General features: G+C 40.8%; 1 protein-coding gene across 1 annotated transcript in view; it reads right to left on the minus strand.

Annotated features, from left to right (window-relative positions):
* RALA (RAS like proto-oncogene A) overlaps positions 1-25,988 on the minus strand; it is a 28,749-nt gene extending 2,761 nt beyond the window's left edge. Inside the window, exons 1-4 of the mRNA XM_055709757.1 lie at positions 25,833-25,988; positions 6,572-6,726; positions 5,593-5,801; positions 1,856-2,030 (exon numbers count right to left, since the gene is read on the minus strand). Of these exons, the coding sequence (XP_055565732.1) occupies positions 1,856-2,030; positions 5,593-5,801; positions 6,572-6,685 (498 nt within the window). The 5' untranslated portion in view covers positions 6,686-6,726; positions 25,833-25,988. The remainder of the gene's footprint in view (positions 1-1,855; positions 2,031-5,592; positions 5,802-6,571; positions 6,727-25,832) is intronic.
* Between the last annotated feature and the right edge of the window lie 600 nt (positions 25,989-26,588).

The raw sequence follows: 26,588 nt of genomic DNA on the forward strand, positions 1-26,588 counted from the left end.
AATCAGCTGACCAATTAAGACTTTTCTCTCTCGGGAGATGTTCTCTAGAACTGGCAGGGCACTTGATCCCTTTCTGTGAAACATGGACTGTGCAGGAGCTGAAAAGCTCCTCTACAGAGCTCAGTATTTTTTTATTTGCAATGACACTAATCCCATATTGACTGCAGCAAAAGCAGCCACCTTCATTACACAGGATCTGAAGAAAATCAATGTAACTCAGCATTTCCCTTAAGAAATAAGATCGTGTTTGTATTTCTAAACTTGCACTAAGTTGCTTACTTGTACGTAAAACTGTGCTAATGCTAAGATGCAACTGTCAGCTTGCTTAAGCACTGATCCTGTACTACAGAATTTAGCTGTCTAGGGTACATCACCTTCTGAGAAGATGCTTAGTGAGTCACCTTTACCGAAGTGAGTGGCAACTGGTTGTCTTCCTCAACTGAGTAAACCCCACTATTCTGGAATTCAGAGAAGCCAGATTTCTTATGCAATAGTAACTTAAGTTTGCATAACAAACCCCATAACTTCAGATGCTCCAACTAAGAAAACCTAGTATTTACTAGTGCCAACAAAGCCTCACTTATGTCCTGTCAAACCTTAATTCTATGATACATGCCAGTCTGGATCCTTAATGTCACCAGCTCCAAAAAGAAACTCTGTAGTAGCCTACCATGCGTGTGCAAAGCCTATTGATTAGAGAACTATTTAAAAAATAATAATAATATATATATACACACACACACACAATTTTTTCCCAGCTGCTAAATGATAGTGAAGTAGCTTTTGAAGGGCTGGGAATTTCTACATGACTGTAGTAGATGGATCTTAACTGCAGTCACACACTAAAACTAAAAGGTGTACTAGTTTTTATAATAAAAAACACAAGTAAAAATCAGAGCTGTATTCAGCAACGAGACTGAGTTCTGCTGCATTTAATTGACTTAATTTTCCCCTACAGAATAGCAAGAAGTTCTTACTGTAGTACTGAACAATCAATTTCTTCAGGTAGACAGCTGACAGGAGACAACAGGTTACTGCAGGACAGAACTCACATTACAGCTGTCATGCTGCAATTGACAGCTCAAACATAAGGATTTACATAACAATTTTGTGATCAAGTCTGTCAATAGCTTTGAAAGGTAAGGTTGACACATTGAGTTAAACTACTTATTTCTTTTGCCACACAGTTGTTACTCTTGCAGTCTACAAGGCTGAGAGTTTTGTATTCCAAGAACTCCTGCCTTTTAGAATTACAGCTGAAATACTTATAACTAATCAATGATTTATCTTGAGACAAAGATTCTTCATCTCTTATCTCAAGACCTTCTGAACCAGGTTTTACCCCTAAAAACTCATGAGGCTGTTCAAAGCTTAAAAGGGTTCATCCATTCTTCATTGAAGCAACATAACAGCCAGGCACCTGGTTGAATGAGGGTAGAGGGGGCTCCAGTCCCTCCCTTACCTGGCTTTTGTAAGCTGTTTTATTCTGGCTGAGGATCAGACAGCATTTCTTACTGTTCAGAAGCAGACTGACTTCTAGTTAATAGAAAACACAGTAAGAAGTCTAGGCCAAAATATCTGTCTCAAGAAATTTTTAATTAAAGTCTTGTATAATGTCTCGTATGATGACTCCTTGCAGTTTAGGATGGGATACTCTTGTTACACCTAACGTTTTCACTGTTCTACATGAAGTCACCTAGTCATGCACCCCCCATAAGCTAAAGGGAGAAAAGCATTTGATTCAAATTTCACATAAACAGTTGCTAAAATAATGAACATTTAGAGTAAAACCCACAGAAAAGAGGTATAAAGTAAAAACTGATGGAGAGATTCTTTGTATAGAGGCCATTATTACCTTGTCAACATTAGCTCGTGTTTTTGCAGAAGTTTCCACATAGTTAACATTCCACTGATCAGCTCTGTTTTTTGCTTCCTCTACAGAAACTTGTCTTTTGTCTTCCAAATCTGATTTGTTACCAACTAGCAAAAAAGGAACATTCTCATCTTCTTTTACTCTTAAGATCTGTTCCCTGGAGAAAAAGAGGGAAAAAAAAATATAGGAAAAAGAAAACTAAGCTTTGCATGGAGTACTATTCTTAGAACACAAAAAGAAGAACTTGGACTAAATACTTTTCCAATTTACAGTGAAAACCCACTTATTCCTTTTATGAAGCTTACATAACAGTAAAAATCTTAAACCATTCTGTATAACATCACAAGGAGAAGACAGACAACTAGTCCTCCAGCAAGGAAGTAGGTGAGTCAGTAAGAAACTAAGAGTAAACCAGGATTCGTTTAGATAGGCATTTATATAAACAAGTAATTCCTTTTAAGAAAAATGTTACTTGAGAGCATTTACCATTGTCTTTATATTACTACTCGTGATTGCCATTTTTAAGCTACCCAAACTTCAGTTCTACACTTAATTTCTTCTTAATAAAATGCATGTGCCATCTTTAAAACTGATAAAATGGTCTACAGCATACCAAGAGAACATCTCTTTCTTTCAGAAATCTTTCTCAAGTCTATTACATTCAGTCTCTGCAGAGATCTTCATTCAGTTGTAAGCCAGTGTACAGATACGAGTTGTACATGCACCAGATTTTTAAGGACAGACCCTTCTACTGTTTGAACTGCTAGGATGAAGGGTTTGAAGTGGTAAATAAAACTCAGTAGTACAAATGGTTGGGTACATAAGTCTTCAACAGTTTAAGTAAAGTTTTGTTGTCATTTGAAATGCATTAGAAGTACCAGGAAGAACTGTTTTCTCAGAACAGGGATATTCTCTATTTTGCCTCAGAAATGAGAATAAAGTTAGTAGTGAAATGTTCCCCTTTATTGCAGAGCAATTTCTGAAAGATCAACAAAAAGCACAGAGAAACAAATTCCTTTTGCTGGCTGAGGTGAAACCTATTGCCAGATTTAAAGCTGAATGGAGAGAAGCTGAAGAGCGTCAATCACTTGATATTCTAAAGGGCCTTGATTGTGTATGGCAGGATCCATAAAAAGCCCTGAATAGCATTCAGTCTTATGGAGGAAGCCTACTCACAGGGCTGAGAACTGCAGACAGCCCATAATTATTTTTTTTTCCAACAACAAATACTTATTTGAGACAGCTGGTATTACCACATTCATATCTGAGGTGTAATTAAAGCAACATTCCTTCTCTCCCCCACAAATATCAGTGCAAATGTTTTAACAGGGTCTGCAGCTATCCACAAGTAGTTTGAATGTGGTTTAGGAAGAAAACTCTGGTGCATCACTGCCATATCTGTGTAAATAAGACTTCTGTTAAAAACTAGTAGTTTTCAACAGCAATTGTTCAGGCAATGCCAAACAATTTCACCATGTAAAGAGTTAATCAACAGCAATCCAGACAATAATATTCTACTTTGAGCCCTCTCTGAAGACTGATACCTTCTAAACAAGAAGTAGTTAATGATTTAACAGCTTGAAATCTAGAACTTAAAATAAAAAAAATAAATCATTAGAGCCAGACCAATTCTACTCAAAGCACATTTTTTCAATTTGCCTTTAAAAATATTTAAAAAGTTTAATTGTTGCAGGTCTGCTTTCTCTTGGGCAAAAAAAAAATAAACGATTTGGAACAATGGCATTTCAGAGCACACCTGAACCCCACCGAAAACATTGCATAGCACTTAACAGCACTCCTGTTGGAGTTCTGCCATTCCTGATGGACAAAATTCCATGGAAACAAACATCTAAATTATTCTTGTCACTTTCTTTCATATCTATCTCTTAATTAGTATTCCCTCAGGCTGCTTAAGGATGCCAGAAGGTATTTTAACTGTACCCTCAAGGGATGCAGGTTACTTTTACACAGAGAAGGATGCAATTTTTTTAGTTACATTTTAGCATTTAGGCTTCTACAGTTTCAAAGGCAACCTGAAAGGCACTTTCAGACTCAAGACTGGGGAGAGTTCTAATCTCTCCATTGAAGGGATTTTTTTCTTTCATTTTTGCTGTATTAGCATGTATACTGTCAACACACCTTTGCTGGAAAAGCAGGATTTTTTCTAGAGCCATAGAAGATCATGTACTTTGAAGCATAAACAGGATTTTAAATCATTTGAATAGGTCATTTTGCACTGTAGAGGAGCTCAACTATACCAAATAGTCCTCCACGACTGACAGTACCTGGCATAAGCCAGCAAACCAATCAAGGCTCTCAAAATATATACACACACACACAGAGACACAAATAAAAAAAGCCAAACACCAGAAAAGGAAAAACTCACTTTCTCCCAGCTCCATACCTCTTCCTTCTCCCTTAGATTAAACACGTTGTTACTTAGTGCTAATTAAGTTGAACTGTAACAGTATCTCTGAGAAACCTTAGTTCAGTGGGATGCAGCTAATTTCTTTTTATAGTTGTTTCCTTACTTTTCTCTCAAAGGTTATCTCCTCTCTTGCTTTGATAAGCTTTGAAAAGATTCCCTGGTCTCTTCTGTCCTTTCTTTAATATACTGATGAGTGATTTAAATAGGCTTTCTCTCTCAAGCAAAATTAAACACCTGTAATATACTGCTGCCTGTTTAATAGTATCTTACTATTAGAAGGGTGTTAATATGCTGCGTGCTTGAAAAGCATCTTAACCCCCCTGTCCTGTGAAGCCTTTATTACACCAGAAAGATCCAATTCCAAATTTTGTTATTAACCACATTGCTCTCTATTAAGTAAAATACTGACTTTGATGGGAAGGGTGAATTCTATGCAGAACTTCAGTCTTGTAAGTTCAAAGATTTACATCAGTATCTTTTACATAGAAAAATTCCATCCAAGCAAAACTGACGGGACAGATTTACAGCAGGCCTTTACACAACATGCATAGCTACTACAGACTATTCAAAGGTACTTCTCATCGCTGCTAATAAAATCACCTTTAAGAGGTAGAAAGATTTGTGTTGATGCTATGCATTTCACTCTCCCAAAATCCAACATGCATAGTTTACATCGTCTAAGACTCTGCAGACAGACATCACCAAATGTGGTTCTGCTGCACAGTTTTCAACTGGAACTCAGTCACGTCATCTTTATAACTATGAATTATTCTAGTATAAAGCAGCTGGACATGCTACAGTTGCCCTTTTGTTCCAGATGGCGTTTCACAGGTTAAGTGAAACACAACAAAATCCTCTATGTGAAGCAAGAGCTGAAATAGGCAATTCTGGGGAGTATGTGGTATTGTACATACATTACATGCAACCATACAGTCTAAGAGTGATTTTTCTCACATCCATTAGTGTGGATAGCAGCACGCCTACTCACAAATACTGCTCCTTCGCATAAGCGCCAAGCAACACTATTTACAAAGGGCAGAAGTCTTCTGAATATTGCTATGTATTTGCTCTGTGGCAATAGCCTTTTTGGTATGCAGAAACACCGCAGCAAAGATATCTGAAGTGGTACAGAAAGCAAAAGCATGGCTAGGCATCTGTTCAAAGCATTACGTGACTACAATAAGAGCTGCCATCCAGTCTGGACTATTACAAGGATATTACAAAACAAACAAATCAAAAACCAGTTGTAATTATCTCACTGTAATTAGAATTATCTTGCCTTGTAACCTACCTGAAGTCTGCAGTCGCTGCAAAGGATTCCAGCTCTGTAATAGAGAAGACACAAAGAAATCCTTCTCCACTTCGGAAGTAGTTGTCTCTGATTGCAGCATAGTCCTCCTGTCCTGCTGTGTCCAATATATCAATTTGAACTTCTTCCCCATCCAGAACCACCTTTTTCCTGTAGCTGTCTGCTTTGGTGGGCTCATAATCTTCGACAAACTAGAATAAAGAACTTCATGATATAAAATCATACCTGTACATGACAAATGCTTACATTTGCATATAAGGATATAACAAACATACGGTTACAGGAACTAAGTAAGCATATGTATTTATGCTATGTGAAGTACTCAGATTACTCATAGTTAAAACAGGCTCTTCATCAGCCCAGTTTGTAGGTTTTTGCTTTCTTTAGCAGTTATATGGAAATTTTAGATGTAACTGCAAAACAGCAATGTCCGTGCACTACCCAAGCCTCTGCTTCTGGTCACGCACAACACCTGGCTGTGTTTCTATTACATTATCAGGCAGTCCTGGAGCTTCTGCCTTTTAATTAAAAATAATCACTGACATTGGAAAAAAGCAAGGAAACAAGAAACAGATTTTCTTTCCTCTCTTCAACAGCAGCATAAAAAAACATTGAAAAAATTGGTCATCATTTCAGGCATCATGCAACTCGCCTAAGCAAAGAAGCTTTGAGCTATAATACCTAAATAAATTCTAACAGGTCTAGTGAACAATGACAAAGTATGCTGATGACAGAGCATCTAATTGCTTAGTAGTCTGAAAAGTGCCAAATTATACCTTCACAGGTATCTCTAGAGGGCAAATCACTAATCTCAAAAAATATTTTTCTCCGATTTAATTGCTGACTTTCATACCACATCATATACATATAGACCCTTTCAGGAAGTAATGGTACTAATGAATACTTAAATAACACTACATAGCAGACATCTCCCGAGATAATTTCTAGTGCGGATTCTTACCTCATCATACATAAACTGTAGTGTTAAAGCAGATTTTCCTACACCACCACTTCCCACCATGATAACTTTGTGTAAAGCCAATGAATTCTGTCCTTTAGGCTTATTTGCTGCCATCTTTGGATTGCAGAAAATTCACAGGTATAAAACGAAAAAATCTGAAAGAAAAATATTGCTTCATTAGTTTTCTTTTCCTTCTCTCACATGCAGTGTTTAAAGTAGATTTGATTTAAATCCCTATGTATCTAAGGACTATTTCAGTTCTGCTATGTTCAGTGAAAGCTATCTGCTTTTTCACTGGAAGCTGTTCCACAAATTATACTGAGCTCATCTTTTTTGTAGCATGAGCAAAGACACCCTTCACCATTTGGAAAGGGCACAGCATCCAAGAGCAATTAAGGGAAAATATTTACATTTTATTATGTAGTGGCGTTTTTTTAGAGACACAGCATTTGTCAAGGATTCTTGTTAGTTTACTAAGAATTGAAAAAGGAAGCCACAGTGAGTCAACACCATACAAGAACACATGAGATATGATAGCTGCAGGGGAAAGAAAACAGACATTTGAAGGAATTTCCAGCTTAAACAGCAAGTGCTAAGAGACAGCAGCAGCAGCAACGATTAGCTAGTGTACTTTTTCAGAGAAAAGCAAGTGTGTCTCCTAAAATCTAAGAATAACCAGTTTCAATAAGTCAATCGGGAACTGAAAGAATAACCTAGATTACACAGAGCAGAAAGATTCAATGTGCCTTCCTACGTGACAAATGCAGTTATTCCATATATTTGGAATAGTCATCTCAGTCCCACAAATGCTTGCTCAAACACAGATCTCTGCACCTCACCAATACCAAAAGGTTCTATGACAGTTAATTCACATACAGTCTAATACGCATGTCCACATGTATGAAAAGTAACAATCGCATCAATTTTTTTTTTAAATCATGCTGCACTTTTACCAGATCTCCAACTGCTATCTTCCCACACCCTTGTTTCACTCCCTACCTATCCCTACAGTAAAATAATGTATTTGCATTATATGAAGATAGCATATTTTGTCTGCTTGCACAGTTCTTAAGACATGGGAAAAGTCCCTGTGCAGCCACAGAATGTACCCTCCTCCAGAGACTTAAGTTCAAAACAAGGTCTGATGTCCAAAAATCACAGTGACATCTACATTACAGTAGATATAAATACAAGAGACATCTGTAGTAGCAACTTAGAACCAAATATAACTTAGATTTTGTTAATTTGAAAGGTCAAAGAGCATATTCACATGGCAACAGTTTAGTTATACACAGAACTATCAGATAATACAACGTAATAGCAAGACACCATTACCCCATTACCTTTACCCTTCATAACCATTTGACAATATCACACTAAAATTACATCCTCTTGCATAATGAATCAGCCTTGTGTGCAGCTTAATCAGAACGTGAAGCATGACAGTTTTCTTAAAACTTACATCAAATCCCTAGTTGAGGACACACACTAAGGTTTTGTTAGCAGTGAGGCAGTTAAGTGTAGAAGCATGCTGCCTAAAGCTTCATTAGAGATTAAGCCAATCCTTCCTGGAATTAAAATATTAAAAAGGTGTACTGGGATCTAGTTTTCTTCAGAATAGCTTGTAGAGTGCCACGTTTTGGATTTGTGATGAACACAGTGATAACGCAGATGTTTTAGCTATTACTGACAGTGCTTACACAGTGTCAGCGCCCTTGCTGGTTCTCACGCTGCCCTGCCAGCAAGCAGGCTGGGGGTGGGCAAGCAATTGGGAGGGACACTGCTAGGACAGCTGACCAAAGCGATACCCCATACCATAGCTTCACAACAAAAGCTGGCAGGGAAGTTTGCCAGGGCTACCATCACTCAGGGACTGGCTGGGCACTGGTCAAGTAGTGGCAAGCAATTCCCTTTCCCCCCCCACCTCCATTGTTTTTTGTTTTATTTTTAAGCTTATTAAATTGTCATTACCTCAATCCACGAACTGCCTCGTGGCAAAAGCCTTTCTGATTCTCTTGCCATCCCACTGGCAGGGGGGGAAACGAGCATGCAGCTGTGTGGTGCTTAGTGGCCTACCAAGGCTAACCACAACTGATGTGAAAAGCTCTCTGAATTACATCGGTACCACTGCCCATTCTGCTCTCAAAGAATTCTGAAAAAGCAACTGAAAATTAAGTTGCTTAAATGGTTTTCCCCAGAAATAAGTGAAATAAGCATGAGTAAGCCGCTGTACTAACTATAGAGATATATCAGAGAAATACAACTAAATCTATGTTACAAGTTCTTTTAAAAAGGAGATGGTTGAAAACAAAAACACATTTTCGTTTTGGCCATTGTGGCTTTAAAAGAACCATTGCTTTCTTTTTACTCAAGAGGGAGTATGAGAACATGAAAAAGCTCCAAGCCATGTGTACATTTTTAACCTACTAGATTGCATTTTGAGCATGCTGTTTTGTCTTTGCACTTTTCTCTTAAAAGGAAAAACATCCTGAAAGTCATGCTTACTTGTTTTTAGTATGTATTTCAGACAAGTAATATAAATGAAATTGCTCTGAATTCCAGTCATCAACTCACAACAGCTTAGTTTGCCAAGTTTAGATTACAACACATACTCTCAGAAGTATTAGTATACCTGGATACAGCCTATACTAGCTTTACTAAGTAATGAAACAAGACTATTCTTCTATAAGCACTTCAGTGCTGGGACAAGTCCAAATGTATTCAGCAGGACCTCTGACAGGTAAGTTTGTGCAAAATCAATACTACAGTCTGAAAAAAATTCAAATACACAATCATAGTGTTTCACTGTAATATTTGTTGTAAATAAACATATAGCCTTTAAGTAGATTGAGCAATGTGAAAATTCGTATTCCACTAGAAGCTGCAATTCAACAAGTAGTGTTCCAGTGTGACAAAAAGAAGCTGCCACTTTCCGTACTTTGTGCAACAGTTGACACACACTTGAGAAGCCAGAACAATGATGTCCAACCAATAAGATCCTTATAAATAATGAAGTTAGTGACAATTCTCCTTCTCACTGAAATTCTTTAACCAGAAAGATTTTATGGCAGCCAGTCATTTTCAGAAGCCTTGACAAGATCCTTTCAAAGAAGCACAAGAGACTAAGTCAAAGAAAGGAACTTGGAATTAAAAGAACCTGACCCAACCAGTCAAAGCAGTATCCTAAATCATCAAGTCATCAATAACTGTCAGCGAACAACATTCCAGTAAGATACTGAAGACAGCAAAACTTCACACTACTACAAACTTCAAAATCTTAAAGATAAGCTTGTCATAAATACGCTGCCACATTTTGTAGTGGAAGGAGGCTCGGGGAGGTCAATTGGCTCTGAAGGGCTCCACTACCATAATAAAGATATCATGCTAGCAAAATTCAGGTCTGCTGAATGGTAGACAATGTGAAAAAAGAGAGAAGTAAGGTACAAAGTAAGTAGTCTGGTGCTGTGCAAATGACACTCAATCCAGACAGACTGCTTCAGAGTAAGTGTTCTGCCAAAGAGGAGAAAGACCTTGAAAGCAGTAAGTTTTAAGCTACTGCCACATACTTCTGCCTGTTTCAGTCTGCTTTCAAAAGCAAAGAGGAACAGATTCCAGTTTTAACCGTAAGGCACCTGAGATGAAGTTTCATGCAGAGTAAGTTTTTCTACCCTTAATTTCTGTAGCCTGACTTGTTTTTCTAAGTAGTATTAATTGGGGTCATACCTAGTTTCTAAATTGTCCTACTTCATAATTATGATAAAACTGGCAGAGACTGTAGCAAGAACCCTGTTGTATGAAGCTCTAAAAAGCACACTTTCATATTATGTGTACTGTGTTGGTTTATTTTTTTTTTTTAAATCTTCACAGCAAAACTGTTTGAGGGTCCAAAGATATACACAGGCTTGTCCTGCAGCAGAATCCTACGCCACCCTACAGCAGAGAGAGGTTCACACAGAACTAAGCAGGGTGTTGGTCAGTAGATGTATTACTCATTTATACAGGTCAGCATTTGACCACACCCATTGGTAATCCCCATCGCAGCAATACAGCCGATGACATATGTGAAAGTTTGTTTTTAAAGAGTTCTTGTGTAGTCCAACAAGCTAGAAAGGAAGCGAAAGCTTAACTGACTCAATAATGCACTGCCGTGCGTTTACTCAAAGGATGACAGCATTGTGTAACCACCAAGCTATGGATCAGTCCTCACCTCCAGCTGCAGATAAAGTCCCAGGAAACTGCCCTTTTCCAACATGCTTGAGCAGATAAGGGCACAAACAAACGAATCTCAGAGGCTGCTCAGCCAAAGCAAACAGTTCTCAAAGCTCCTACAGCTGCCTATTGCCTGCCTGCAGATAACCACCCCAATTCTGTGTGCTATTTAATGGCAGCCTTCCAGTTAGAGCCAGGACCATTTCTGTAGAGCCAAGTTAGGGAGTGATTAGATTAAATAAGAACTGTAGGAATAGGAATTATAATTCGTTTTAGCATTAGCAATGGCTTCTTAGCCAGCAGTCTAGAAATCTGGTCAAGGGACAGAAGGTAGCCAAATAACTTAGTATCTTCCTGCATGATTAAGATCATGTAAAAACAGGAACTTGTAGCGGGACTTGTAAAATTGTTGCCCATCTTGAGTGACTGGCTTCTACCTGTATCAATACTGACTTCTCCAGAGCTTCACGCATTACATAAAGGTCCTCAGTGCAAGAAATACAATGTTATCTTTAGTGCCCCATGGATTGAAGTACAACATTCACCTCCACCCACCAGAGGAGGCAGCTGGGAAGAGTTCCTGGAACAGGACTTGGACACAGTAAGCATCATGTTAATTTCTGCATAAAATCTTGGAGCACAGAGTGGTTATCCAGATTCACAAGAGTAAGAAAGATGATCAGGTGCCAGCACAAAGGAAGGTTTTCATCTCCAGCGGCAATCTTTTCAGGGAAGATATCTCTGCAAATACATGGTAGGGAGGAATGGAAAGAAAAAAAAAAAGCGCAGCAGGAATCCCCGATTGCTCTCTATTAGTCTTTGTCTTCCCATCTACTTCTTCAGTCCAACATATTGACATCTGAAAAAATGCTTATGGGTGGGAAAAAACTATGGTTTTTTTACCCCCTCACTTATCTTGCTCACCTGATCAAATTCAGAAGACTCTTCTTAAGTTGTCCTATTCCTGAGATGTTTTTTTCTTAAAAGAATAACTTGCTCCAAAACAATTAATGCTCTAGAGCACGCTTCCTTACATACGCGTCACTTGTCATCTACATCCCTCCTCAATGCAATACCACCAATGTTCATACAATAAAAGGGAGCAAAAATGTGGCTGGAGTAGCTGCGTACAGCCCAAAGAGAACAACAGACATCCTGCTCAGATTACCCCCTTTCCTTTACGGGGAGTACTGGTAGAGATTTCTCCCTCTAGCCAGCAGCACGTATTGAGGAAATTTACAGGAACGATCACACCCCAGACACCCAAAGCTCTTGTCAAAAATACCCTAAAACTGGCCAATAGGCCAAGAATTAACAAAGAACAGAGCACTCATTTTCTTAGAGAATATGACTAAAAGAGGTCGAGCAGCTACTCAGCCCATTCCAATCCCCTGGAGTCTCTCTCATAAATGCAGTGTCAATGAGAGCAGCCCAGGGAAAGAGAAGCATTACACCGGTCACATCATTACAGGCACAAATTCAGCTGGCATCTTCTGCAGTGCTATACATAAAGCTGAATGCAGGCTTTGTGAAAATGCGGTTGTCCTTAACAGGAGGACTTTGATTTGCTGTAAGCATTTGTTTGAAGGGGACTAGTTAAACATAGCTTTGTGTTTAAAGATAGTTGGTACAGTTAGTATAGTAGATTCTAGTTAATAAGTAGAGATAGTTGTGCCTTTCTTCAATTACAAAACAATTTCTTATATTGTTATTTTTATAGCCTTCATAGAACTATGACATCAAAACTGAATTCCAGTTCTTTTGCTTCCTTTCCTTTAAGAGAAGATTACATAAAGATTTGCAAGACTGTCATATTGACCTCATTACCCGCTCACTTTTATGATAAGGAACTTTCTTCCTGTTTTATATAAGCTGATACAGCACAGCACCCGCTTTTACTTTTTTTTTTAAATGAGTTAGAATTTGATCCATTTGGAAAAACAAGAATAACATAATTGAAATTATGTACTACCTGCACAATATAAAGAACTACAGTTAGTATGCTTTGACCAGAAAACTTCCAGAAAGGCAAAATATTTTAATCACTTACTGAACAATTAAAAAAAAATAGTAATGGAGACTCATTCTTCTAAAATAACTTGGATTTTTTTTTAATTGAAGAAACTAATACCTGCATTACTCTGTACTTCACACTTAGTATAATCTACCACCTCCAGAAACATTAGCTGCAACTTTTAAACTCATTCTGAAGTGAAAATTTATGTAATTATTTGACACTAACTCCATCTTCTATAGTGAATTTGAATATTCTCCAAAGTTTCTTAAGTCTCACAAAGTGATTAACAACTCTGTTGCCTGGTGTGACCTACAAATTACAAGTTCAGCTTTCTGAGAAAAAGCACAGGACAAGGAATTTTATAAAGGGTCAACGTATTTCACGTCCCCAGGGAGACCATGAATCTTATCCGTTACTAAAAGATTACAGTTTCATCCAGTTACTTCATTGAGTCCAGTAGTTTCAGTTTGGTTAACAGCAGCAAAATGACACTTGAGAATGTATTGTTTGAAAATGATCAGCACAGACTAGCATACTAGATGCGAAATATCTGGAATACACCTCAGGAATTACTCAGATATTCCTGCAACAAAAATGTTCCTGGAAATGGAGGGAGGCAAGCAGAGTCTAACCCTCCCAACAGCTGCTTCCAATTACAATATTCAAACCAGATCAGCAGAAACACCCCATGACCCAGAATTAGACAGAATATGTGAGGACATAGGATGGGTTACATGATGCCAGCTGTTTTAAGAACTGGAGAGAGTAAGGAAGTTTTTTTATATTAGATCAGCATTATTGTAATAAGTGTCACTCCATGCCTCAAGTTTCACTGGTGTTTTTATTACAGTTTAAACACGCTACATCTGTTAAGCTCTGCAGAAAGTAACATCATCATTTTGTTACGGTAGAATAAAAATTACAAATACTAAATAACCACTACAAATTCTAAGTAGCCTAAAGAGGAAACACAACCCAAATATTCAAACCAATCTTAGAAATGGCTAGCCTCATTAGAGAATGAAATAGGCTGCCTGAACCTCAGTCTCAGAACAAGTTGGAAGTGCTTTCACAACAAGTCCTTTCCTGCTGAAAAAAATCCTTTCACATCAACCTGTTTAACTGGGAATTAGGATTCACAGCTTGCCATGATTATAACAAGCAGTTAAAGCACATTCCAGGTTGGTAAGAACCCTTCTCTCCAGAGCTTTCTAGTACATACCATAAAGAGGTGCTTGTCTCTCCCACACCCACAAAACAAATTTATTAAGGTGACTACACATCTGCTAAGAAAAGGGTAGAAAACTGACATCAGTTCTATCTCTGAGTAGCAGCAAATCTCCTCAGGCAAAAGACCTACATCTTCCAGCTTCTTGAGACAGGTACTTTCAACTGTAAGCATATCCAGGCACTGAAACTGGAAGAGGCAGCCCTTGAACTCTTCACCAAGTTACTGCAGCCCCATCCATCCTATAAATTACATCATGCTGCTATAAAGAACAGTGGTCTCCACATGCCCGCAGCTCTGTAGTCTTAAGACATCATCACAAGAATTGTCCTCCAAGAAGAAGTCACTAAACCACTAGCTAACAGTAAACAAGTTCAGAGTCCTCCAGCAGTCACCCCGAGGCTCCGCAGGGCCTTAGCAACAGTTTCTGGGCATAGCCGCAAACTACGCAGCAGCTTCTGAAGTGAGAAGAGATATCTATTGCATATGTTTTAAGCCATTGTTTCAGCATTTTGTTACCAAAAACGCTCTTTGGCACCATGCAAAACAACTGCTGGGGAGGAACTTCCATGAAAAAAATATTCTTGAAACCCATATGGAACAGCACAAGAAAACCCTGGAAAACTGAACAGCAGAAATAGACTGGAACAAAATGAAGGTCTAAAGATTTTAATCCTTGCAGCATACTGAAAAGAAAATTAAGCAGCTACATCACTGTCCACATAAAGAGCTCACAAAACACACAACACTTGAGTCCAACTGTGTGTGTCTGCAAGGCTGATATAAACTGAACCTGCCACAGTCTGACCGATATTCCCACACCCTTCCTTCCAATAGCACTGCTGTTTGCAACAACTAAGTGGCAAAGCAGCTCAGAAGTTGCTCTAGACAAAAATCAGCCTATACTAGTTTTTGCACAGATGAACTGCCTAAACGAGCTTGCTAGCACAACAGACCGACCAGAAAAGCACATAGCTGAGCATGGGGAAAGCTGAACCGCAGCCTATAAACACTGTGGAAAACCAAGGCAAGTGTTGCAAGGTTCTTCAACCCTAATTTGTTGAAGCACCTGTTGAAGGTTCCTTGCTTTTTGTAAGCTATGTGATAGCTATCATGGGACATTTGGAAGAAGTCTAGATACTTGCAATGGTTTATCAGGACTGATCCAGAGGCGAGTGGGAAAAACAGCAAGCTGAAGCACAGCACCCAGGTTAACAACAGCAAGCTTGTTTTCATAGTTCAATTGACTGAAGTTACTGTGAAACAATTTTGGTAATACACACATTTACATGAGTCTATAATACTGTTTCTGCTTCCTCAAGTTCACTGCATGACTGCTCCCTATCTCAGTCTATTCTAATCACTGAGTGAACAGCTTTCTGAGGTTGACAGTGTTGAAATGTTGCTTTAACATGAAATGTAAGAGCCATGTCTTCTCTTAGATTAAATTTCTAAATGTGGAGGTCTGTAATGTAGAATATTAACAGAAGACATTCATTTTGTATTGATTTAACATTACATACCATGAGGAGAGAATTAACAGTAAAAGCAGTCATGGTAGAAGAATGAACAATTACATCACTAGCCTATCAAAGCTACCCACACATGAGACTTGCATGGATTCAGAAGCAAGACAAACAGGTACTACAGCCAATTTTCTAACATAACCAAAGCTAAGGAGGAATGAAAGGCTGAAACAGAAGAGGGGCACATCTGCAGAAGAGTCTCCCATACCAAATACCCATAATCAAGTCTCCTGACAGAAGTCAGGTTACATTCATGGGAGACACTACGTAAAGCAGCTGCGAGTACCAAATTTTATTCAGCATTTGATATAGAACAAAGACACTTCTCCCCCATTCAGAAAAATATAAGAGGTAAACATAGCCTGCAAGTAATACAGGATCAACAACTTGGGGTCTTAAGTTAGTGCTACTCAACCAAGGACTGAGGGAAGCACTTCAAGGACATGTTTGAGCCAACGTCACCCAAGACATGCTACCTACAGCCATTTTCACCCTGTGTTTCAAGTGCAAGAAAGCACATTTGGAAGCTAACATTTGACTGATAAGTCAGGTGTCACACTCACACTGAGCTGCTGCTTCCAGCTGTTCTGGAAAGCAACAAAAATGGAGTTCCCTCGAAGGCACTAGGGCAGAGCTTGCAGTGTGAGCCTCAGCAGTTCACTTTCAAAGGCAGCTGAAGAACTCTGCATTCAAGAAATTGCTTACAGCATACTCTGTATCATAAACCCAATTTTTTTTTTTATCAACCGTACTTCAAATCTCAGCCACATCACTGTGTCCTTTTTGCCTCTGTATACTTAGACTTCAGTACTCACTAAAGAAATGTAAGGATGATTTAAATGCAAGCATTTTTACTTGGCTTGATGATATAAGTTCTGAAGAAGGCTTCCAAAAGACATACTTGGAAAAATACAGGTGTACCAGAATATGTGCATCCACAAATCAGATTTTCCTCTAACACAATCTCATTAATTGTTAGCAACCCTTCAGTTAGAGGTTCAGAATGTCAGATATGTGTTTTCTAGAAAAAGCAAATATCCATATGGTCATTTTTACAGCCAGAAAGAATGACTTAAGATCCACACTCACTAAATCCAAAACTCCACCCAAAGAGTTTCAGGGAAGTTAACTTGTAACAGAAATCTAGAAACAAATGGTATCTGTAAAGAAAAAACAAGCATCCACTGGCCTTACGGAAGGCTGTGCTCAACACCTGCAAAATCCTTAGAAGGGATGCCATCTGCATCCTTTCTATAGGTCAGGTTTACTGGCTGGTAGAAGCAGCCTCATTGTGTTGCAGGCATCTCGCTTCACAGTGAGACAAGTTCAGATGCGGATAGCTCAGGGAGTTTATCCTGCTCAAAACAACTTATTTTGCCTCATTAGCCAGTCATATAGTATTATGGTGAAAACTCACACGAACACCCTTAAATTCTTTCAAGGTATTAGCACAGACAGAATGAACACAGAAGCCTTGTTTAAATAATGCTCCCATTAAATTCTTAACATAGAAAAGTTTAAGCTGTCAAATAAAATGTTTTTGAGGCAGGCAATGCCTTCTGTGCGGTCAGTGCCTAGCTGGATGAAGTTTCAATAAAAGCAGAGTAGGAACACCAAAATACTATCCTTCACATTCTATTAATTGGCTTCTGGCAGAGGAGGACGCAGGGAACAATTGCTCCAGCGAATCCAAGACCATTTATATCAAAGGCCATAGCACAAATGGTGCAAACACACAGGACCAAACACAGGTCATTAGCAAGAGACACCAAGAAGCAGGTACCACTGATTTCTCTGTCTCCTCTTCACAAATACAGGCAAGTGTTCTCACTCCCCACAGGCAGACTGCATCAATACACCACCCAAATGGAACCTAATGAAATAGGAGCATGTTGGGATTTTGCATTTCAAAAAATTCCTTTTATTCCTCTAAGGAATCATCCAGCTGTAACAAATAAATTTCATTAGTGAAATCTGACTTGGCATGGTAAGCTACTTCATTCATTTTATGACTTTGCCATCTGTTTTACCACCCAATTACAAATGTGTAAGTATTCTTTTGCAGTATTATTGCAAGAGCGTTACTTTTGTAGCCATATTTTGTTCCAGTAACTTTTCCTCCTGTTTACATTCTATGCAGGCAAACTGCTCCTCCTAAAATCCTAAATTTTTTTTGTCTTTTATTCAGAGGAAGAGATTTCATATCCATGACTTGCTGAACGAGACTAGTTTGCAAATACACAGAAAACTGTAATTAACCTTTTGAGTAGGTGATTCAAGGATACAAGCGGTTATAAGCCTGATGCTGGATGGTAATACATCATTTGTGAAGTTGAAACACTGTTTAGTCTGATCCCTCCCCTTTTCTAGATGTTATTTGTTCTAAAACTATTAGATCTATGATTTGAAAAATTGGTAGAGTCGATCTAGTAGACCCAAAAGACCCAATCAGGCAATTAATAGTCTTGTGGGTCAATGTATGCCTGCCAATCATGTGATACAATGGTAGAGATTCACAGCTATTTCAGGTATTACGGGCATAAAATATGCAGTGGCTAGAAACGGATGGCATTCAGTTCGTGGACTTAGTATGGAACTACTAATATTCAGGTCAATTTATCAATTTCCATATCAAGTGCCAGTGCACAGTGATTTTGATCTTGCCTTTCTCAAAATACTGACCAGACTTTTCTTGCAGTATCACAGAAGATACTACTTCACAATTTGAGAATACATAACTTGGAAGTAAAAAACTGGTTTTTGATCCTAAAGCTAAAGGCATTCCAGCAGTGGTCACAGACCAAATCTGGTTTATTTTAAAGGTCTGTCTCCCCAGGGAAGAACTACTATAAGAGTCTGTGGTGAAATCTGGTATCTTTATCAACATTTAATTGATTTAATTCTACACATGTTGCAGCTACCAAGTGTGAGCTGTATTCCTTTCTGTACATGCGAACTTTTAAATTCCAGTGAGAAGTATGTAATCTAATACCTTTTCAACATTGCATGGCGTAACATAGGATTTCCTCTGGCCTACAAAACCTTCACTACTGCTGACTTATCAAAACATGTTATTTCCAGCTGGCCACTTGTGTGCTTTTAATTCAGCTACAGTACTTCTAATAGCATCACTTCTCCACAGAGTCAGAAGGTAATTTTACAGCTTTTTTCCCTTGAGCAGTTCATTTCTTTTACCTTAATACATACAGTCCGAGTCCTGCATGAAGTCTGAAAAAGTTAGCGCTGTTAAAACCCATTCCTGTTGTTCACAGATAATGGTCAACATGAAAGACCTTAATCTGTTGAGGAAAAGAAATTATGTTCCTGAAAAACTCTCCTTCAAGCTACTGACAATCAAAGAATAACCACACCACCCTGATTGGGTTAGTTATGACCATTTCAGTGTTGTGTCATACTGTATTTCACTGTTCATATTTAAAAAAAAAAAATCCTGGTATTTGGTTATAAGACTGTTTCTGCTGCAGTTTCTCCTCACAGAATTATTTTTTCCCCCATATCTGTAAAAAAAAATAATTACCTCCTAAAGTTGTGCTGAAACCTATTAGAAAGATTAGAATATAAAACTTCGCTCCTCAAGCAGTGGATGGTTTTCTTCAATTTTACCAAACTATACTTAAGATCACTAGAACTCATTTGTTTTTCTAATGCTCTTCAAAATACTCCAGCCTGAAGAAACTCAAACTATGCATGTTATACACGTGGTCTCAGTTCTAGCTCTACCTCTTGCAGAGAAGAACGCCTTTCTTAGCTATTTCATACTTCTATCCGTTTTGACTGCAAGAACTATAAAGTTCAACCTTTGAGAGACAGAAAATACAACAGATGATGGCTAACCTTCATTTAATTTTAAGAAGGTGTTCTATTAGAAAAGTTCAACATATGCCAAACCAAGTTACCCAAAAAGATCAACTTCCCCAAGAAGATCCAATGAAAATCTTTAAAGAGACAGGACAGCAGATTTCTCAAAATAAAAATCAGGACCTTCTAAGGTTCCAAACCCAAACATTTCATATCTCACTCTTTGGTTCTTGGGCAAAGAGGAGCCGAGATATTCTAGCGTTTTGGCAGGCAGCTGCACTATAAAACCTTTCTTTTAAGCGTAATTGTAACTGTAAACCCATCACTGAAACTAATGACTACATGCTCAAAGTTAGTGATTGATAGGGAGCCAGCTGCATGGGAGTACACATACAGACTTCCCTAAAATATTCTGTGGATCAGCTACTGGCCTCTTGAAGAACACCATCAATCTACAAATTATAACCTCCCCAGCTCTGAACACAAGATATACCGGCTGGCAGTGCCTCCAACAGGATTCCTTAACAAAGCATAGAGACATTAAAGATGTGCAATATATATTGGTTAAAAGTATTTTCTCCTCACAGCAGTAGCAGAAGGGTAAAAAGTTAAGATCATGACTTAAAATCCAAGTTATTATCAAAAAAACATGCAAGAAAGAGGCCTGAGACATAGCTTGGATTAAGGTTTAGAGTTTAACTCCGAAGTCCAAAAGGCAGCAACAGGTCCTGCTTAACTGTTGTTACACAGCTACACCTGAGAAGTTCTTCCCAGAAAGAACACTGCACCCAGAAAAACCACTTGGTGAACTTCACTCTTTTTAATATTTCTGAAACAAATGCATCTGTACTTTTTTTAACTACTCTAAAACCAGTCCTTTGTGTTACACTATACACTAAAACAAGTATGACAAACCAAATTCTTAATTCAGACTAGCAGCTTTCTTATTGTTCTTTATCACAGTCTTAATTTTTTGTTATTGTTTTTATCACAGTCTACATTAAACAGGGAAAAACAATCAAGTACTAGCATTTTATGCATCGCAAGTTACTGGGTATCTTCCTACTGGGATACTCCAACATGTTGTACACCAGTCTGCATTTCATTATGAAAGTTACATATAGCCATCTTTTTTGCCTTGCAACACTAACCACTTAATAACATTTCAGAGGGTGAGCTTGCTTAACAGAAAGCAGTTTCTGGTATTTAGCCTAATGCATCTGTCCTTTAAATTCTGAATGATAACACTGGACTGTATAGAGGAGGAGTCCAGAGTGCAATGTTTTCTTTCTAGGTTAAATTTTCCTCATTTATTATATACCTTACTTCCACTGCATATGAATGAACTGGAATCTCAAAGCCACTATGCCTGGTCAACAGCAGACCAAAAAAAATAATACACAACCTGGAGCATGACTGAAAGATAAATCATACTCATACAGACCAGTGCTGCATCACTGACTTCACAATGTGAATTGTCAGTGTAAAACAAATCTCATATTCATTCTCAAATCAGTAACAACTTAAAAAATGTAAACATACAAGGCAGAGAATTCAAGTTAACAATAAGGTGTACTAAGCCATCAGTCATGACCATACTGGAGCAGTCACTGAAGAATCCCAACGAACTCTTAATTTGGATATTGTTAAATATAAATTTTGACCTTACAGAAACCAGTTAAGGGTGTGCAACTTAAAGTGTAATTTTTTTAAATACAAGAGTTTGAGGACTGGAAGAACTTTTATTTGCATGTTACACTACAACGATGAAATTAATTTAGATATGTAAAAACTTTGTAATTTAGTGGTATCATACCAAAATAGCTCTTCCACACAACCACCACTTTAATTGAGGTATCTGATTTTGCTTACTTTGATCTCCATGGGTAACAGTGACAGATGGTTAAAGATAAGCTTCCACCAGCCTTGCTTTGAGAAAAGCCTTCAGGTCCATCTACTCAAACATCTTCCATGGTGTGATCTCACCTGTCAAGGGCGGGTTCTATGACTGACACAGCATGCCTGCAGAAGTCTGACACATTAACATTGTTTTCCTGTCTGTATAGTTTCTTTTATTTTGAGGTCTGAAATTAATCCCATTGGGCAAATCATTGCTGGAATTAACTACTTCCATACTGAAAGCCCATTGCGGAAATGGCACAGCCTTGAAATGACAGATTGGCTTCGCCCTGCGCTGTCTGATGGGCTTGAATGCAAGTACTAGCAAAGAGAAGGACTATACCACACATAGCTGGCTTTCAACATTCTTCACAGAAGTTTCATGTCTGGAAAACTTCCACGTTTTCTGCATTCTGTTTAAAGTTGATGGAAGGATTTCTGCCTGCATGTTACACGTGTTCTCAGACTGCTGGAGACAAGGATCAGACTTAAAGATCAAGTCTAAGAGCGGCACAGAAGGGTATTAAGTTAGCATTTCAGAGAGTAAAATGAAACAGGTACCAAGGCCTGAATGCATGGCTGATCCCTGTTACCCATCTGCTAAGCACAGGTGCCAAGCTCCTTCGCAAAAATCACATTCTCCATGATTTGCAGAAATACTTGTTTGGTCATACAGTGTATTTATATACCATTTTTTAATGAAACCTTGTGGGCCACTGCACCAGACACTCCCACACTCTTGCATCATCAAATGATATGTATTTTTCTCTGTAACTGTAATTTCACTACAATACATTAACTGTACTTCCAGGATTTCAACGTATATTGCAACTGCTTGAACTAAGGAGCCAATATCACAAAATAAGCATCATCAATTCCACTAAAGTAACGATCACAGTTACTATGCAACCAACTCTCTTTATATCTTATTTGTGCTACCTTCTTTGCATTCTTGGCTCCTCTCCATATTAGCATTATAAACTTATCACAGCATAGCTTATTTTGAATTCTCTATAGTAGCTGCCTTTTTCATTACATCTCCCCTCTTTATGTCGTCTAACCTCTCCTACAGACCTCTTTCTCCTTCCCCCCTCCCCCCCCCCCCCCCCCCCCCATGCACAGCCTGGATAATTCAGTGTTACCAATCTATTGCCCCAAAGGTGCTGGGAATTTTGATAGACACAAGACTAATACTAAACAAATACTAGTAAGTGAAGACTAAGCCACCCTCTAGGCAAAGGCAACCAGTTCTCTCATCAGGTCATTCTAAGTCAGCATTAATTAGCCTACACTCCGTTTCTTCCCAGCTTGTTCCTACCCCTAAATCTAGGACTTCTTTTCTGTAGCAATTTTGGATATTTTCTTTTTTTTTTTTTTTTCCTGCTGTGTATAGAGTTCCTAAGACTCTGAGTATAAGCCCAACTTGATGGCTGTGAGTTGCACATCTACTAAAGAGATTTGACAATCAGGTGTGCCCACTGACAAATCCTTGGTTGGTAGGTACTCACTTTGACTCAACAAGAGTTAAGAAAACATGACAAGAAGTAAAACAGGATTTAATAACTCCGTGGTCTGTCTGCAAGGCGCATTTGCTATAAAGTGACTCTTAAGTTCTTTACATCCACAAGGCCTATAAATATTTTCAGATTCTACAGACATTAAGACTTACCAATAACATTTTAGAACTACCCTAAGAGATGATTTTAAGTACTGCAACAGACTGGTAACATATAACCATTTCTTCCCTAATTAGTGATTTATAAGATGTAAAACATTTTGCAGAACATTCAGTGGATGTACAGTAATAATACCAACTGTTCTAATTTCTTGGTTCCTTACATCAATTCTTCATAAGGTAGGAAGGAGACTTAAAACATTTGTCCCATCACTGCGTGTGTGATGTAGGCAGGCTATAATATGTTCACAAGAATGCTGTCACTAGCCTACTAAACTACCTTGTTCACTTAAAATAGATTTCAATTTTCATGCAAAGTAATTACAATAGCTCAAAGCTATTAGAAGTTTATCGGAAGGTGGCTGTAAGCACTTTCAAGGAGGTGGGGAGTTCCCTGTCCAGAACACGTGTGACCAGTGACTTATTCCCAGGACCACTATATATCCTACAGCATAGGTGGTAAATAAAGCAAATCTAACCATAAAGCTAAAAGCTTTTCCTCATATAATTTCTTCTTCAACTGTGAAACTACAGGGAAAATAACACTGAGGTCAATTAGTCAAAACACAGTTGCCTAAACAACTTTTTACATACCAAGACACTGTACCTACAGTATTCTTTGACACCAGAGACTGCGGTATATCAGTTTCTAAGACTGCAACATCCTTTGCCTCGGGAATTATTTTCTTCCAAGTCAGATGCACTTGACATTTAAAGGGAGTAAAAGCTCATGTTAGACAGACCACCCCTGTTTCAGGGTAATCCCTTTGAAAAATATACACGGGGGTGCCAGTGCATGACTTAACTGATGTTAAGAACACAACTGTTCTCATGGAAGTCTTTCTGAATACAGAAGACTTGTGGACCACTGCAAGGTCTCCAACAACACTTAATTAACAGTCTCGTGATCCTCCTTGGTTGCTTTTAGCCAGGACCGCCTTGTTCTGCTTCTATGAATTGTTTATGTAAAGAGTGCATGCCCACAGGTGACACAGATTACAACAAAAGCACAGCTAGAAGACATTCTAGTTTTCCCTTTCATGGCTAAAGATCCTCTCCTTCAGGTCTAAAAAAAATTAAAGATGACATTATTACAACCTTGCCAAAGTACATGCAACTCAAAATACTTCACCTTAAAATGGTTATACTTCTTCCCTTCCTCAAATTCAGAAGAGCATGACATAGAGGAGACTGAGATCAAGGAACACATGATAGTAAAGGAGTACATTCGCTATTTAGTATGACAGCTTATTTAACCCCACAGTTGACCTCTCATGAAGAGGGCTGAAAGCTTTTTTTGATCTTTTTGTGCAACAGTATGCCACATTTTCACAGAAAAGGAAAAAAAAAGAAAGGTAAACATCACTAGCACTGACAATCCCTAACATAACTTCTACCATTTGGAGGCTTCCACAAAAAACGTTTGACACGCTGTCTCACAAGCATAGACTGAAGGGTTTAAATCTACATCAGCGATTTACATATCACACAGTTGTTCTTCATTCCATTAAGAACGCTTACAATTTCCCAGGATTTAAATGTCGAGGCACATGCTACTAGATGAATAAATCTGTCAACAAGAGGATTTTTAACTAAGAATCCAGTTATAATCGCTATACATTATGCTGATAACTAATCAAATGCCCTATCTTCTCCCAGTCCATGCAGCCCCCTTCCCAGGAGCTCCTCTCTTTTAACTTTCCTTGGAAGAGACAAAGAACAACTGAAAGCTTGTTGTGCAGACCTCTCCATAACCTGTCTCCAGACACTGAGATGCCAGCAGCGGCAAATATCGCTTCCACTCATGGCAGTGTAATGGTTTGCACTGCAGAATGCAAAGTCTCTTTCCAACGAGGAGCAGAAGCGCAAGCTTGACACAAAATGTTACGGTCATTTGGGGTCTGCAAATAAGCGTTTTGGCAGTCTTTCTGCCAGGACAGTTCAGCGATGCTACAAAGCAGGCACGCAGATCATACCTGAAAATCCCTCTCCAGGTTTGGGAGGCTTGGGATACATAGGGCCCAATTAACACCTTTTTTTAAGAGACTCAATTATGGGGAAGGGGATGAAGTGATGAGCTTCCATTTAAGAGAAACCCAAAAGCAAACACCGAATTACTTAACAGGTGAACATCGAAAGGCTGTTTTATTTAGGGAACTTAACAAGCAGACCTCGCGCTGCTTCCTTTTGTCGCCGGCACAGACCAGCGACAGTCACCGGCGGCGCCGGTCACCGTGCACGGCTGGAGGAGCGCGGCGCACGGCAGCCAGCGGCGGCTCCCACGCTCCAGCAGGGCGGCTCGCACCCACCCCCGGCCGCAGGGCGCACACACGCACGGAGGCTCCGGCAGCCCCGGCCCCTTCACCGGGGCGCGGCCCCTTTGTTCGGGGCAAGGGCGCTGCCGCCCTCCGCCCTCCGCAGGTGCGGGCGGCGCCGCCGTCACCCCCGCGCCCCGCGGACGCCCACACCTGCCCCGCTCACCTCAGCGCCCGGCGGGCGGCCGCTGGCCCGGGGGGGGGAAGCCCCCCCCCAAGGTCGACGCCCGTAACCTTCAGGGAGCGGCGGCCGCCGGGCCCCCGCGGGAGGCTCCGCGCCCCTCCCGCGGCCGCGCCCGCCGCCTCCTCACACCCGGGGTGCTGCCGCACGGCGCGAGCCACCGACCGGGGACTGCGGGGCGGCGCCCGCGCCCCAGCGCCGACCCCGGGGCGGTGGAAAACGGCGGGCGCGGGGGCCGCCGCCCGCCAGCTCCCCCCCTCGCTCCCCGCCACCAGAACGGTCCCTGCGCGGCGGCGGCGGGCGGGATGGGGCCCCCCGCGCTCTCCCCCTCCCCGGCACCGGCGGCGAGGCGGCGCGGCCCGGCCCGTGCCCCACGCGTTGCCCCGACTCACCTGCGGCGGCGGCGGGGCGAGCTCCGCTGCTCGCTGGAGGAGCGAGCGGAGAGGGCGGGGCGGCGGGGGGAGCCCTTGGCGCCGCCCCCCGCGCGCAGAGCCGGCGGCGCGCGCGGCCCGCGGCGGAGGGCGGGGCGGGGCGGGCGGTAGCGGCCGCCGCAGAGGCGGGAGCGTCACCGGGCTGGGCCCCGCCCCGAGCCCCGCGCGCTGGGAGGGGCCAGTCAGGCGGCGGAGCGCGCAGGCGCAGTGCTGGCGCGGCGGGGCGGGGAGCGGCGGGGCGGGGCGGGGCGGGGCGGGGAGCGGCGGGGCGGGGGCACCAGGGCGGCCGGTGCGCGCGGGCGGAACCTGCTTCCGGGGGCAGGCCCGAGGCACCTGCTTCCGGTGGGGCGGGGCACTGCACAGGAGAGGCGGGGCGAGGAGGGGCGAGGAGGGGCGAGGAGGGGCGGGGCGGGGCGGGGCGGGGCAGGGCGGCTGGGGGTGGGGCCGTTGCGGCCGTGGGCTACCCGTCCTCCGCGGGGTCCGCCTCAGAGAGCCGCCCGGGGCCTGCGCCTAGCACAGCCGTGCTGCTCGGCGGTGGCCGGGCCTGTCAGCTCGGTGCCGCGGCTCGGCCCAGTGGCGCGTTACCTGGGGAGGCTGGTGGTGGCGGGAGCGCCTGCCTCGCCCTGCCCTCAGCCGGCTGTGTTAAGCCAGACAGTGAGACAAACCCCGCAGCCTCATGCCCGCTCCTCCTTCCCCCCAGCTAATCCCTGAGCTGGC

The sequence above is a fragment of the Falco cherrug genome, chromosome 4, assembly GCF_023634085.1.
Source record: "Falco cherrug isolate bFalChe1 chromosome 4, bFalChe1.pri, whole genome shotgun sequence".
NCBI classification, from domain to species: Eukaryota; Metazoa; Chordata; class Aves; order Falconiformes; family Falconidae; genus Falco; species Falco cherrug.